Source organism: Trematomus bernacchii, unplaced genomic scaffold (assembly GCF_902827165.1).
Source record: "Trematomus bernacchii unplaced genomic scaffold, fTreBer1.1, whole genome shotgun sequence".
NCBI lineage: Eukaryota > Metazoa > Chordata > Actinopteri > Perciformes > Nototheniidae > Trematomus > Trematomus bernacchii.
The window spans coordinates 1,631,741-1,647,641 of record NW_022987588.1 but is presented as its reverse complement, the minus strand read 5'-3'; the positions used below and the strand labels follow the sequence as shown (position 1 = coordinate 1,647,641).

Here is a 15,901-nt window from a genome sequence, read left to right as displayed (position 1 = left end):
CGTGTCTTATGAAAAAGAAAATCTCATTACTTACTGCTGATCCCATCTCTGTTGTTAGCATTTTGTGAGATTTAACCAGCGTCGGGGATCAGGTTAATACCAAAATGAGCAGGATGGCTGCTATAGCAACTAAGATGGATTTGGAAGCATTTGACATTTTTAAGTCTTAAGTGACTCACTTGAGAAAGCACCATTTAAGAAACAGAAAATGGATAACAGCTGCACGATTCTATACTAATCTAAAACAGTCCAAGACTTTTGTTTAAGACATGTTTGACTTGAGAATGAAATATCCGACACAATGTCGAAGGAAATTTAAATAAAAGCACAAATAGTAGTTTCATATTAGGAGACTCACAAACATTATAGATGTAGTCAATTCAACACTGCTCCATCGGTGGGGGATGGTGTTGTTGGCTTTTCAAAGACTGAGTGGAGACACTAAAGGAGATTAAGTCAAGTCAGGGACACTGAGCCATTTATCTGCACAATAAAGAACAGGGATGTGATACTGCATGCTTATGATGTTACACCATGCAGGGCGTTTTAGGCACATAATACAGCCTAACGCGTGCCGAATGTCAACAATGCACCGTCCAGGATCACTTTGTCCTCCTCCACCAAACAACTGTGATTAGGAGCAGGCCTTCAGGCACACAGCCACACTGCTGCTCCTCCACAAACACCACAAAGCTATCTGTATTTATCCACCCAGGCTAGGGACACTTCCACTCTGTAGTGCACACTTAGCCAATCCTGCCTTACGATGCTAAGTCCCTTGAAAAACAAACGGGGAGCAAACAAAAACAAAAGCCCCAAGGAGAGCTCTGCCTCCACTGTATGCACAGGCTTTGACAGAAAAACCAAACACTGATTACCACAGTCATTTCATTTCATGCTGTGTAAGACTTTCATTTATTTCTTCATGCTTATGAACACATTTTCATCCCTCTCATTTTTCTGAATGTCAGCTGAAATAACTGCAGACGAAAGTTTATAGAAATAAAGGGCCACAAATATCAGTGGATTTGTCCCTTTAACCAGAACTAATTTGTTTATTGTGGGCAGCGAGTGCACAATGGCCTGTTTCAGCTTTTCAAGAGGAAAAAAAAAGAGCTCAGCGTTTCATGTACATTTTTCTTGAATGGGAAAGCAACTCATCAGGATTCCTTTCACATCTGACAGCTTGCCTAAACTTTGTTTTGTGAGTGCTTATCATTGAACATAATGTCTCCGCCAGTGGAACAGTACATTTGTCTAAAGTACTCCATTTATGAGCCTTGAGGGAATATTTGATACTTTATGTGTCAAGCTTATAAAATACAAAGTATTGCTAGTGAATCACAAAGTGTATGGCTCAGCAGATTGCCAAAGAGAGATTTCCCCTCTAAAATTCATAGTCGTTTTTATTCAAAATACAGCCCAGCAAAGGATGATTGAAGCACTTACTGTACCTGTTGTACTGTTATGTTCCCTTAAGTAAATGATCTGAGTAATTCTTCCATAGCTTAAATACATGTTTTGCTAACTCAAAAATCTCACACAACAAAGTTAACATCCAAAGGTGAGATTCAACTCCTGCCCAAAACCACCCAGACTAGGCCCGCCTCCTGCAGGTTGAGCCACTCCCCCTCACTCCCTCTCTGCCTACAGTGTATCAGAGGGAGGAATGTCAGCTATGCAGCCGGCCTGGTGAAAAGTCATTAGAGTTTATCCCCTCCGGCTGTGGCAGGTCCCATCCACACACTGCACAGTGCAAGAATGAGCGCTTAGACGTGCAGAGATTTTCTTTAATTAAGCTAACAGCATGCACTGTGGGAAAGAGGGGAACACCCTAAGGAAGGGTTGACTTCCCGTAGAGGAGCCTCTTACTTGTTTCTATTTACTTAAATAATGATGCATTTGCCCTCCACTGCTTTGGTACTTTGGGGGAATTTAAATAAGAGCGTGAAACTTTCAGGGAAATCCCAGATGAACGACGATAACCTCAGTGGTTACTTACACTTTCATCTCTGCATGCTGATAGCAGGGAGGCAGCAGCGCAGCAGGAATTTTAAGTAGTTCCACAAACACTTCACAGCAGCCCTCCATCCTCATCACAAAAAATATATATATTTCACAATCATTTCCAAACACACCTAATATTTGACTCTTCTTGGCCTTAAGTAATCCTTGTATTGTAAATGTTTAAACATTCAGTATTCTCTTTTGCACAGATCCCTTGTAAAAGGTTTAGCTCTAAATCTCAGTACCGGAAACTAGCTTTTGTATTGGCATATTGTATGCTAATCCATCCCTCAGTGTTACAACACATCCGACAGCCGCTGATCCTGGGTTGATCTGCGTAGCGAGTGTGAATGGGAGGTCAGTGACCACAACCAGGCAATGTCAGAGGGAGAGATATGGTGTGTAAAGCTGATTAACCTACTGGGAATTGGCTGTTAGCTTGACACTAAATCCCAGGAGTTACACAGTAGAGTCAGAGATACAGTAATACCACAGGTGCACAAATAACACAAACAGGAGGGGTTTTTTGTAATTATAATTGGCCATATTGTAATAGTGATAGCTGTAACGAATAGTTCAAAAAAAGTTGAATTTTTTTAATTCGGCACATGTGCAGATAAAGATTAAATATACTTAAATTATAAATACTATAATATTTTAATAAATAGAACTGCGGCTGCATAGCACAATTTGTAGTTGTATTGTGGTCCAGATAGTTTGGATAACATAGCAATGTCAAAAAGTGAAGATTTATTTAAAAAAATGGTCGGCATGAACGTGTATTCTCAATCTAACAGCACTTAAATGTACCCTTATATAATCACAAAAATAAGAAAATGTTGAATGATTTTTTTAAAGCTTTATTTGGTAAAGCCATAATATGCTGAAAATGTCACTACATAAACCCACACATGTCAAACTCATGAGGCTACATAAGTCAGGGGAGTGAGAACCATTCTGCACGGCTAAAATAACAAATGTTTCTAAGACTTAAAGTTTATCAAGGTTATCATGGCTCAAAAGGTTCAAAGTACTAAAGTGTAGCATCCATCAAGGGAAGTCACCTCCACACACATCAAGTAAAGTGAACCTCCACTCCGCAAATCCTGTAATTGGCAGTGATTCAAAAATTGAGTGAATGCAATTCATTGGGTGGAAAAAATAATGACAAGGTTAAGAGAGTTAGCATACCCTCCAATCTCTTCTGTCATGGTAACAGCCTTGTTCCCACCATTTCAAGTTAATGGTCAGTTGCAGTGAAAGATGGGAGGGTTCAAAAAGCATTACTTTTATAGACAACTCAAGGAGGCTCTGAGAGTAAATGCACCTCACAAATAACATACAAGGACTTAAAAGGAAGTCTGTTAGTCATTAGTCTGCTCTTTCTAGACATTTCTCCATCAGCCGACATGGATGTTGTTGTTCAGTCAGAAGTGCTGTAGTGGTTTACAGGCTTTAATCCAATGAGCCTAATCTGTAGGATAGTGCACGTGTGCAGAGGAATGATTGCTGCCTTTGGAGCTTTAAGCTTGACCAGTTTCACCCCATGGCAAACACTCAGGCTGGCCTCTTTCAAATCTAATGAATCAGTGGTGGCGCGAGGAGCAGTATCCACCTACACTTTATATATTTCTCTCATTCACTTGCTCATGTGTGGGCTGGGCCCTGTAAAGACCCGTTGTACTGCCGCAATTCATGTGACTGTTACAAGCAGCTTGGGGCTAATGTGGACTCTTCATGTTTGACTGCACTCCCTCACGAGGCTTTGCAGAGTAAAGCTGTTGTTTCCAATCAGGCCCTACTGTAAGTTAAGATGAAAATAGGTGACAGGAAGGGGATATGGAAAACTGAATTTTGAATTGTTAACACACTCCAACAAAGCATTGTAGTTTATTTTATAGTTTACCAGCATCTAGAAATAATTAACTGGAAACCTTTTTGAGATGGTCTTGACTTTTGACATTGTACGAAAAAATTCCTGTTTCTCCTACCTTGCCCATTCATTAAGTATTTCTGAGAGAAATGTTGATGTTTAGGTGGTGTAATGTTTGTACAATGATTACCATCTTAGTTTAACGTGTTGCTTAGTACCAACAGTTATTGGCACAAAACGTGATTAGGTTTACATATTGCAATAAATGGAATAATGACTCAATAATGATGCTATCTGACACATTCACCAACGTTTTCCAGAAGAGAACATAACACATAAACATAATGGCAATCCATTTTATAAACGCAGAGCCGAGTGGTTGACAAACTGACAGAACGACCAACAAGTTCATGACATCTCTGGAGCCACAGAGCTAGGATGAATCCTTATCAGCTAGATTTGAAATTCTCCATAAAGATACCAAAGATATGTTGTGCAGTCTTTTGCACATCCTGTAAACTGCAATCTCTCACCAATCTCATTCTTTAACAGATCGAAGACGACGATGAGTTGATATCAGTTAACAGAGCAAGGCCAACTGGATTAACCACATAGCTGACAAACCTCAGAAATAGCAACCTTAATGACTTAGAGGATGGAAACAAAGCAATACTTCACTTGATTGTTACAGTAAGCTGTTGATGATAATGTGCTGCAACCATGGCTCCAAAGCAGGATGTGAGAGGAAGTTTAATTCAGACTGATGTGTTGTGAATGTATGGAGGGACTTAGACAAAGCAGCGTTAAATACTTCCATAACATCGACCACCCAGCAGCTCTATTATTCCACACTATTCTCCATGTGTATAGAGAGAAGAGCGTTAAAGCTAAACAAACCAGAGGTGGTAGTATTCCAGCATTCAAAACAAACTTCACCTCAGCAACAAGCCTTGACTTATAAATCACAAATATAGTTGGATAACAGGGGTGTATATGTTCTCAGGAGGTGAGTGTAAAACAAGTCCCAGAGTGGCATGCACTTGCTAACAGGAAAGGACACACTGGCCAGGCTCTTCTGTTATGGTAACCTCCTCCATAACAGCTCTGCTCTATCAGGCAGAACGCTCAGACAGAGTGGGCGTTTTAACAGCGAGCCCTGCCTAAAACTTCTGGTCAGTCCAAATACAGCCACAGGAAATCTGCTCTATCTAGTAAGCGACAGGCCTCTGCCTCTCCCACAAGAAGATGAAGGACAGGAAGTCATGGGCACTTCCTGTTCAGGCAGGCAGGATGGAAAGAACTTGGAGATTTGGGGGTGGCAGTGGCCAAAAAGAGCTGTTTGCTGTTTTGAGAGAGTCCAAATGAACCATCGTGTTCATCTCTACTTCTGCTACCCAAGCATATTGTCTGTGTAACTGAAATAGCAATAAGAAAATATATAAAAATATAAAAATAGCCATGAAATAAGTACACGTTCATGGATGCCTGTGATCAACGACTGAACCAAATAAATCAACGTATTGCAGAATACACAGTCAATGGGAAACAGTAGTTTCTCATTTCCCACGCCGACTCGGAAATTGTTAAATAATCTTGTGATGTGACCACAAACCAAATCCTGGGATTCTGTCTTGGCTCAAAATTCATATTTAACACTTATTTTTAACATGTGGTTAACATACTTTCTGGCACAATGAGTGGTTTGAGAAAAACAAAAAACGGCCCCAGAGAAATAGGCCAGGTGTAAGTCTAGTCCATTACATTTAAGTATTTTCTTCATTTTCACTGGAACAGATTATGTCTGTCTGGGAATTTGATCCTTTGGGTTGGCTTTGCTACTGTAGTACTTTGAGATGTGGACTAACCAGGGTTGGTCAAGGCTGGATGAAGGAAATCCTATATTATCTCAACCTGCGTGTGCAAAATTAAGGAATCCTCCCAAGCCCAGCCACTCCAACTGCAAGAGCATTGAGTGGCAAATCTGGTTTACATTATAACCGCAACTGCCAAAATCCATGCCCAAACCCAAGCAGACACATTTTATAGTGAATTTGATGGGTGCGTTTTATTTCACACTTTCCCTGAAGCGTTCTCCCGCATGTATCACTGCTCATATCTGGAGTTTAAATGTTTCCATTCCAGTTACTGTAAGTTACACATTCAGAAACGTTTAGACACAATAGTGGGTAATTACTGGACTGCATAACAGCTGACAGTTGGAAAAGCAGGGGAACATGTGTCTTTACATGCCAAGAGGGGACTGTATCCCTGCTACAACATTCACCCGTCAGTTGTTAAAGTTTACCCGTCAGTATGATGCAATACAACTCAACAGCACCACAAACATGATCAACAGGGTAAACCAATGACGCGCTTAAAGTGTTGCAACAAACAAACCAAACATTCCTGTATTAGACTGCATTCGTTTTTTCCCAAATGTGCATTAAAGACTTGAAAGAAAAAGAGTGACAAAAACAAAAAATCCTCCTCGCTTTACACAAAATATGCGATAATGTCAGGCCCTTACACACTGGGGATGCTACAACAAGCATTAACCAGACTTATGGTGTGACCTATGAGGTGTTGGAGAGTTTGATATGTTTTGTGGTAATTTTAGGCTTGTTTAATTCACAGCATGGTAGAGAGAAAGAGAGAGCGTGAGAGTCTCTTAATGGGTGCATTGGTTACAAGAGCAGCCTCATGTATTATTGACCCATTCAGAGAACTCATCTGCTCTCCTACCCCCCTGGGTTTGTTTGTGTGGAGTACCATTTACCATCACAGTAACAGAGATAGGTAATGCACCCTTTTAGCCTGATACCAACAGGCCTTATAGAGGTAGAGGAATAAAGAGGGAGGTCAAGCTGTGAAGGCCTCACAAAACACTGACAACCTTCTGACCGGCAGCATATGTTTGGGGCCTGCTCCCATCATGCAAACAACTAGAGAAGTTGTTTTATTTTCAGTTCTGCTAGACCTAGAATAAAATCGACTGAGCACATATTTGGTGAGTGGCATGACTAACAAATCCGGTTCACTGCATGAGAGGACATGTCTTAATTTCAGTGAACAAACTACGAAGAAACATGTTCTGTCAAAACCACAGTTGAAAAAAAGTTCTTGGCACACTTACTGAAAAATACACAGAGCATTTGGGGTAATCCTAGGACTCGCACATACTGTACATGTATTGGGACATTTCACAACAGAACTATGAAGATAAAAGCAGAGGCGATACAGATTGGATCAAGAGGGCTGTTGAAAGTGAGGGGTGTTTATCATGTGAAGCTGAAGGGGAGGCCACGGTTTGTGCAGTGGTCTCACATTTGGTGAGGTCACTGCACAAACTTCATATTCTGTGCATTGCAAAAGCGGCTCGTCATTACTGGCAATGTTTAACTTGAGTAAACACTGGCTTCAAAATATAGCCACATGATTCAAGGGGAAATGGCACAGGTAAGAAAAAGGGATTATGAGATAGAGGAAATGGGGTGATGACATGCACGAAGGAAGGATCTACTTGTTTATGTCAAATTTTAATTGGGTGAAACCACAAGACAGGAAATGCTGTCCACCTGCCAAACAGATTAAGAAGCATCTCAATTGTCCATCGGCCATTTTGGCAAGAACGAAAAACCCTAAGAGGCGCAGAGAAGCTTGTCAAAGCAATTGAGCTTGCAAATAGGACTTTTCCCACAGGCTTTAATTCCTCACAGCGAGGTTAAGCAGCAACATGTGTGCTCTATTAAATGTTGACCATGTTGTCAATATTTTATTGGTATTTTCTGAAGCACACGTGAGACCTCCACTGGTTTCACGTTAGTCAGTTGTGTGTTCAGTGGCCATGGGCAGCTAATGGCATCACTCCTCCTACATAATGATACCCATGGTGTACAGCTCCCTCGGGTCAGGAGCACTGAGGATCTGAGTGGCAGTTAGGACTATTGATTACAATTACACAACTGCCCCCCAGCTGTTTCATACACCTAATACGCTAACTAAACATTTCCAACTGCTATATTGATGGTTATGTACCCATCAGTCGATTAAAAAATGACATAAACAAAACTCAACACACTCAATAATGTAGGAAAGTTTGAAAGGCATCATCATGTGTTTTAAAGAAGTGAATCGGCAGTAAAACAAATTCAAAGCTGATGACAGCCATCATGGAGCTAATAGTGTTCTCAGCATGCTGTAAGTGTGGAGAAATAGAGGGAAGGCACAGCTGAGAGCTCTGACCTATCACTAGTCTCTTCACTCTGCACTCAACAATAAACAAAGAGGCTCTTGCCAGTGTGTGTCTTCACAAAAATGCACAAATTGTTAGAAGAGGAAAAGAGACACTTTACTTCAAAACTGTGTTGAGAAATTGTAGTGTAATTGTCAGTAGGCATGCATGTACTATACTGTATGTTATAATCTAAATAATATGTTTCTGGGAGTTTGAAAGGACAGACAAATGTGTGTTTTAAATCTGAAACAACAATCAGAGTGTGTGGTTAAAGCTACAATCCCCCCTTTATAGCCCTGGAACAGATCCCTCTATTCCCGAGGAGGTATTTACATGTTTCATGGAGGAATTAATTAAAATTGCGTGGAAGGCGGTCTCGTGTACAGTCACATTCTTGTCCCACTGAAAAGCTGTAAGAAACACTTGAACAACACAGCAATATGTTCACTTCAACAGATTACATATCCACACCAAGAGCCAGAGGGGTGGCCAAAGGCGACATGGACCCCCCTGAATTCAGATTGGCCCCTTTGATGCCCCACTACCGTGCGAAGATGACAGGTAGTTTACTGGTTTATCAGTAACATGGAAGGATTACCTAACAGGCCTACCAGGTAGGATGCAAAACAATTCAAAACGACTCAAAGTGACACATCCCAACTCCTAAGAGACGTAAAACAACGATAAAGACACAAAATGATCAAAGAACGATGCAAAACAACCATGAAGAGTCATTGTGTCTTCTTCTGCTTCTGTGTAGGAGCATTTGATACATTTTTGTATATTTGGACTAAACAATGTTCAGTTTACTTTTGCAATGAACCAAAGCTTGACACATTTTTACTCATTTTACAAATGTTTCCTATATACTTCTTTAAAACTGTACGCCTTTCAAAAGTGTCTAAACCTTTTCCCATAAGATATCTGGATGCCTGCTTATAATAATACAAAAACAAAAGTTCAATGCCGTTTCGTCACATTAGCTCAGTCCTCCTTACACATGTTGATTACCCAACATGCATTCTTGTATTCATTTCTGCTCTCCTCCCTCGGGCTTCTCTGGCAGAGGACCCCAGTGAGAATTAATAAATAATACAAAGGTGTGGTTGGTTGGATGTCTGGGATCCTGACTCAGGATTCCATTTCCCTGACAGAGAGCCTGGACGGTGTCCATTTCTGTTACCTAGCAACTTCTTCCAGGAAAGCTGGAACAATCAGCCGGAGCACCAAACACACTCAGAGGCAACAAAAGGGCCGACTCCTTTTTCCTCCTGAGCGCTGAGGAAAACTGATACTGAGGAGGTAGGTCCTCGTCCCCCAGATGTTCCAAAGTGCACAGTCCAATTCAGTTTCATGTCACTGTCACTGGACCCTTTAGATGTGTCTGAAGCATGAAACTGAAGCCACATGCTTTCTCTGGTGAGGAGGTATTATGTCATCTCGTTGAAATTGATGCCCTCATTGACACCAAGTACAAAACACCTCGACCAGGCACTGATTCGGTAGACTTTCCAGGAAAAGAAACACTTCGAATAAATAGAATAAGCAAGCCTGAACGTTTTCAACCACATTGTGGCTTTTTACGAAGTGAGGTAATATGCTAGAAATGCAATCATGACAGATAGTTGTATTGTGCAACAACAATGCATCAAAAATGTTACAATATCTTATCATTTGTTCACTTCTATTCAGTCTCTCTCTCACATATTTGTAGGTCAGGGGCACACAATCAATAATATGACCTTTTTTCCACACAGAAATCCAACATGTGCTCCCACCCAGCTGATCTGAGGTCAGCTGTATGAGGATGCAAAGGATTTAAAGAACTCTGTAGCCTATCATTGCTCACATTACCATTAATACACTGCTTAAACTGCTTTATAGTTGAACATACTTTTTATGATGTGTTTATACAACGGTCCATCATTTAGTTTTGTAAAAGTTCCCCTTTGTGTATATATTTCTGACAGGCACACGCCCTTATCCATCCACTCCTCACCACTCTCTTGAGGTAACTACACATTTCTGGGTGTACACATGTGTAAAGGTCACACACGCTACAACATGACCTGCACTTTTCACCCAGCAAAACCCACATGTGCTCAAAATGTGAGTAAAAGCAGGTTGTTCCCCAGGGCCACAAAGGTGTAAACTGACACTATACCACTAACCGAGATTAAGGTGGACAAGAAGAAGAGGGGGGGGGGCAGGGTAAGGGGAGATAAGGTGTGTACTTACAATCAGCACGGAGGTCCTCACCACCTCAGAGACACTTTGCCTGAGTTCAGCCGCGGTGCCAGGCTTACCCAAACCCCGCGTAAACCTCCTGGTCTCCGGATGCGCTGGAGTACCCATCGTTGCGCACCACTTTGCATCTATGACCGTCCAATCCACAAGTTAAACAAGGTTTAGAGCAGAATCATCCCCGGTGTATCCGCCTCCCCGATCCCCGCTAGTGAGCACGAGTTTGAAGCTGGGTCATGTTGTGGTGTTTCTGCTGATTCACTCCCACCTCTCGATCTCTTTTCACTTTTAAAATACAACGCGTGCTGCATTATTCCGGCGCGCTGCCTTTTTCCATCGGATTTAATGTTGTCATAACAAAGTATCCTCTTGAGAAGTGTCTCATTGGCGGTGCAGCGCCAGACAGGAGGTGTATAATCTGTCTCCTCAGCGCACTCCGCCCCTCACCGGTTTAAAGGCCTGCCCACTGCCGGCTGTGTGAGCTGCTGGGCCCGGACTTTGGACTGGCAGCACTCTGAATGACTGAACCAATATTATCATAATACCACCACAATTACACCAGAATTCAAGTTTCTGGTGTTACAACCTCTGTACCTTGTGGCATGTGAATTAGGTTAGACTAGATTACACTTTCACAGAATAACCAGATAAAAGGCCAGATCAAATTGGGTCATATGAAGTAGCTGGTTCACTAACATTAGATTCTAAAACAAGATAAGATAAGATTGACTATTTTCTCTGCTTGTAAGGTCATGCTTTAGGATTATTTTCTGATATCATAGGTAAAACATATTTTAACAACTTCAATTAACTATTTTGGTGTTGAGAAGCACCATTTAAGAAAAGAGGTGCTAAATCTTGTCATATTTCTTATTTAGAGGCAGCAGGTTCATTATGAAGATGTGGAGTCTAAATCACAGTACTCAATAGTTTTACTTTGTTTAATTTCCATATTTCAACATTGCTAAATTGTTGCTTTAACATGCGTTGACCCTTATTTCATGAAGAACTAGATGCAGAATACACATTAAGTATTGGTCTCAGTGTGCAGAGCAAAAATAATACTTTCTATTGGTTTTACTGTGTTTACTAAACTAGGCTGTGGTTATGGTTTGACTGAACCGAAATACTTGATCAACGATGCCCTCTGTAGGTCACATGTGTAAAAACACTGAAGGGCTGCCCTGCTTTAGATTTACTTAACATACACTTAATTCCCTGTTGAAAACATCATCCCAGCCTCTGGAGCTTCATCAAAAAAACACACATAACACAAATCCAAGTTTGAATACGTTTCTTTTATTGCTTTCATTTCCAAAGAGCTCTCGGTTGTCTGCGAAAAACATGCTGCAATTCTAAGAAGAACTGAGGTTTTCCATTTCATTTTCGTCACTGCAAAACCCTGTTAAATGCATATTTCCATTCATTTCGACCCATACAAAGATCTGGTTTCTGTATACAGGAGGCAGCCTAGTTCACTGAGGGCGGCAACGCTTGGAACTGAAAGTTTCTATTTAGTTTCACACATAATCTTTAAAGCTTTCACTTACACTCACCTTCATCATACAACGATTCCGAACAAGTCTCACATTTTCTCATACAGCTGAAGTCAAACTTTAGTTGATAAAAAAGAAAATCTAAACAGCCTGAGACTTATTCATACAACAAATATCAGCGAATAGAATATTTACTTTACTTGAAATGGCATTAACCTGGGATGGCAGCTACCCATGGCCACATCGTGAGCAATTCTAGGGTAATTTAATAATACAACAAAATAATATTTTCATTATTTTTTTTAACACAAACACATTGTGCTGGGCCAGGTGTGAACAGAGCATTCACCGTTAAAGGGTTGCCTGTTTAAAATGTCATAGAATACAGTATAAGGAGACACTCCCCAATGTTATAAAATAGCATTAAAAAGTCCAGGACATTGATAGAAACCGGTTTGGCACTGAAGTTGCAGGATATTTTCAAAGCAGCAGTTTTCAATAAGAGGAAAAAGTGGAAAAAACATTATGACAATGCAGTGATAGTTTAACCATCCAAGAGGGAATGCTGACTATCTAAATATCAACATATCCTGCTGTAAAACAACAATGATAAAATGTAAAACCAGAAAGATAGGAAGTGGTTCAGACCATTAGAAAACAGTATAAAATGACATCCTTCAAAAGAGGTTTCAGAGTTGAGAGTAAAAATGCCAAAAAATGCAGTCTCTGATGCAGTCTAAACCAGCGGACATGTCACCATTAAAGCATTAAAAAGCACCAAATGTGCATGGACACATATACAAATGTCCCAGATATGTGTAGAAAATAAAAGCAAAGAGTCCGGGGGGGCGGGGGGGAGCAGAAGACACCCGAAGGATCTGTTGTTTTTGAAACAAGGTGAGCCATCTCAGAGAGGATGGGACTCTTTGCTGTTCGGGACACGAGAGCCCCCGGTGGGGACCGTGGCACTGCGGATCACCTCCATCCACCTGCGGGAGGAGAAGGGGTTTTCATCCATCCTCTAAATACCAGGACTCAACATAACTGGAAATATGTTTAGTAAATGTGCATCTGAATGATTATACAATAGCATACCTCTCAAAAGTGTATTCGCTCTCCGATCGGAAATAGTAGACGTGGGACTTGAAATGCAGTTTGAAGACGTAGTCCTTGTGGATGTTTTCAGAGTCTTTGGGGACGGTGACTGAGTAACCCAGCAGAGGAAGGCTGGCCAGTGGATAATCATCCTGAGGAACAAAACGAAAATGGAATTAAGATGCACGTTTATATGGGTCTGTTATTAATTGCACAAACGATTTGTTATAAAAAATTAACAATAAACAGATCCATTGCTCCCAATAAAACGGTTAATCAGAAAATCATGCAACATTGGAGGAAGTATACATGAAGTATCAATGAAGTACTCTGCCCCTGCGACTCTACATGTTCATAATAAAAATATAAGACAGGCCCTACACTAATCTCTATTTACATTTTGGAAGTTTCCCCAACTGTTTTCTTTTTGGAAAAAAAAGGTTGGAAGGTTTGACAGTTATTAAAATTAGGGAAATGTCTCTTTCAACCATCAACTCAAAACACATCTGTAACATGATGGAGCCTCAGCTATTCAATGCGATATTGTAAGGGGTAAAGCCTTTAAAATAAACTGGTTTTATCTTTAGAAATTACATTTTTTGTTATAAGCCTTTTATGTTATAAGCGACATTGACTTTCCTATATTTCAAATATGTTGGAACCTTTAATCTAAATAAAACAGTGGATTTGTTGGTTCTTGATGAGCAGTTGTTCTGAACATTTGTTACTCTTTCCAAGTATGAAAATTGGTTTTGTATTGATTTCATGATATTTTTGATTGAAAATCAAACTTGCTTGTGGAAAATTTACCAGCCAATAATTGTTTTGGTGGAAAAAGTAAGATTTGTAAACGAGATTCTGTAACCCTGTGTCATGGCACAGAGATGAGACATTCTACACAGAGATGTGATGAGAGGAGAGTAAACACAGCAGAGCGGGGAGGGGGAGGTGAATGTGGGGGGGGGGAGGGGGGGCTGTGATGCGTTCGCTGGACAGAGCTGAGAGTGAAATGATCATCACCTGGTGGGACTTGTAGAAAAACAGGCTGAAGTTGGTGAAGACCACCCAGAGCTTCTGCCAGCCGTTGCTGTTCTTGAACTTCCTCAGTAAGTTTCCAGACAGCTGATTCTGCAAAGACAACACACAGCTTTACATCTAGAGCTATGGAAAACAAATACATATCATAAAATCATTTCTAGCGTTAAATACTTTGATTTTGACTAAAAATGTGAAAGAAGGATTCAATAAATTAAAGAATATGTCTGGTTATTCTTTCAATAATTTTTGTATTGCTAACAATAAAAAGCCAAAACCAAAAGATGACCGATCCTCTGAAGACTGATATAGATTATTCCTTTGTGCCATAAACCTCAGTTATTGTCTAAAAATGATTAAAGACACACATTTCCATGCGTGAGAGTGAACATATGCACTGTTGTTTATTTTGAGTTAATCCCGCATTCACACTCCTGCTGCTGTCAATACTCACTAGACTAGAGGATCGAATGTGAGTTAATCCGCTGCTGAAAATAGTCATGCTGCAAATACAGTATTAACACCTGTCTAAAGAAACCTTTGGTAAGAACTAGTGCCTAGCTGTTAAAGGAAATTACTTGTGGACAATATATTTGTGACCTGATTTTAAAGAATGAATGTCTCCAGTAGGAACTAGAAGGCTTGAGTGCTGCAAACACTCCAGGAACATCAGAAAGTATGGAAAGATCAGCTAATATCTTGTTGGTTTTGGTCATTTTATGCATTTGCTGACGATTAAATAAATATAAAATATGGCCAGCCTCCATTTTCCTTGTTTGTACTTCTACATAAGCTATACATCTACTGTTACTAGCATGTTTAATGTGTTTCACTTTTAATAGTTTCCAAGCTAAAGTCATTTTAAAGCAAGGGCTGACCTGAGAACAATATCAAACAATTATTGGCCCTTCTATGACATTATATTTAATGATCATAGGAATACTATTGTAAACCACAATAGTTTGTATTAAACTAATGAACGTGTCACTGATCTATATGTGTCTTCCTATGGTAAAGTTCAGGTGAACACATACACAGGGCCTCTCCTATCTGCCTGGCTACTTTACCTCTAGACTCCTGCAGGATTCACTAAAGGAGAGGCTCTGAACTCGGTACCAGCAGATAACAGACAGAGGAACTGGTCCCTGGCCACTGGGGGACCCCACCATGGGGGCCTTATTCACACTGACTGGACTAGGGTCCTCTACCACGGAGGAATGCACAGACGCATGGGGAGAAGAGAGAGAGAAAAAACAGACAGGGAGGGAAGGACAGAAACACAGAGACTGAGTCGGTGAAACACAGGCATGCAGTGGCAGGGTAAACACGGAGGCCGACCACAGTGTGTCCAGGCAAAGCTGTGAAGAGGACGTGGTTACAGAGGAAGAGCAGAAGTAGATCAGGGCAAAACAGGATCCATTCTGTGTGAGATTAGGACGTTTAGCAAATCTACGTACTGCTCTCTCTCTTTTTATAGACGATCAGAGACTTCAGGTGCCAAGGGAGGAGAGAAAAGACAGAACCACACAGGAGAGCCACAGTCTGAGTTTAGATTAGGACGTCACGCAGGCTGCTGTTAGCCAGAAGAAGGAAGGGGGAACAGTGTTCTCACTGAGGCTGCAAATAGAGCAAATCAGGAGCTTTCATCATATTATCTGGTATAAAGATTGCAAAAACTAAATTGATTCAAATTGTATAAGTCCAATCATTTTCAGATTTCGGGATAAGATGAGTTTAGAATGTATCGTATGGAGTTTTTGTCCGTTAGTAGTGGTTCCATATTTTGTAACAAGAGTATGAGGAAACAAATTAATATGTGCCAAACTGTTGTTATGATTCTTATCCAACCACTGGTTTCATAAATAAACTTAGCAATGCACCAAATATAATTATAGAAATGTGAAATTTGTCACCAAT

The 15,901-nt window shown here is 40.6% G+C and overlaps 2 protein-coding genes across 12 annotated transcripts in view; both read right to left on the bottom strand.

The window, feature by feature from the left end:
• zmp:0000001200 (dedicator of cytokinesis protein 9) overlaps window positions 1-10,762 on the bottom strand; it is a 73,715-nt gene extending 62,953 nt beyond the window's left edge. For 4 of the 10 annotated variants that reach the window (XM_034128498.1, XM_034128500.1, XM_034128501.1 and 1 more), the window contains exon 1: window positions 10,353-10,762. In XM_034128498.1, coding sequence (XP_033984389.1) covers window positions 10,353-10,469 — 117 coding nt within the window. In that variant the 5' untranslated portion in view covers window positions 10,470-10,762. The remainder of the gene's footprint in view (window positions 1-10,352) is intronic. The other 6 variants (XM_034128505.1, XM_034128506.1, XM_034128510.1 and 3 more) reach the window with 3 other exon arrangements.
• An 875-nt stretch (window positions 10,763-11,637) lies between these two features.
• LOC117481124 (FERM, ARHGEF and pleckstrin domain-containing protein 1) overlaps window positions 11,638-15,901 on the bottom strand; it is a 58,333-nt gene continuing 54,069 nt past the window's right edge. For both annotated transcript variants that reach the window (XM_034128671.1, XM_034128670.1), the window contains exons 25-27: window positions 13,970-14,077; window positions 12,950-13,101; window positions 11,638-12,843 (exon numbers count right to left, since the gene is read on the bottom strand). In XM_034128671.1, coding sequence (XP_033984562.1) covers window positions 12,762-12,843; window positions 12,950-13,101; window positions 13,970-14,077 — 342 coding nt within the window. In that variant the 3' untranslated portion in view covers window positions 11,638-12,761. The remainder of the gene's footprint in view (window positions 12,844-12,949; window positions 13,102-13,969; window positions 14,078-15,901) is intronic.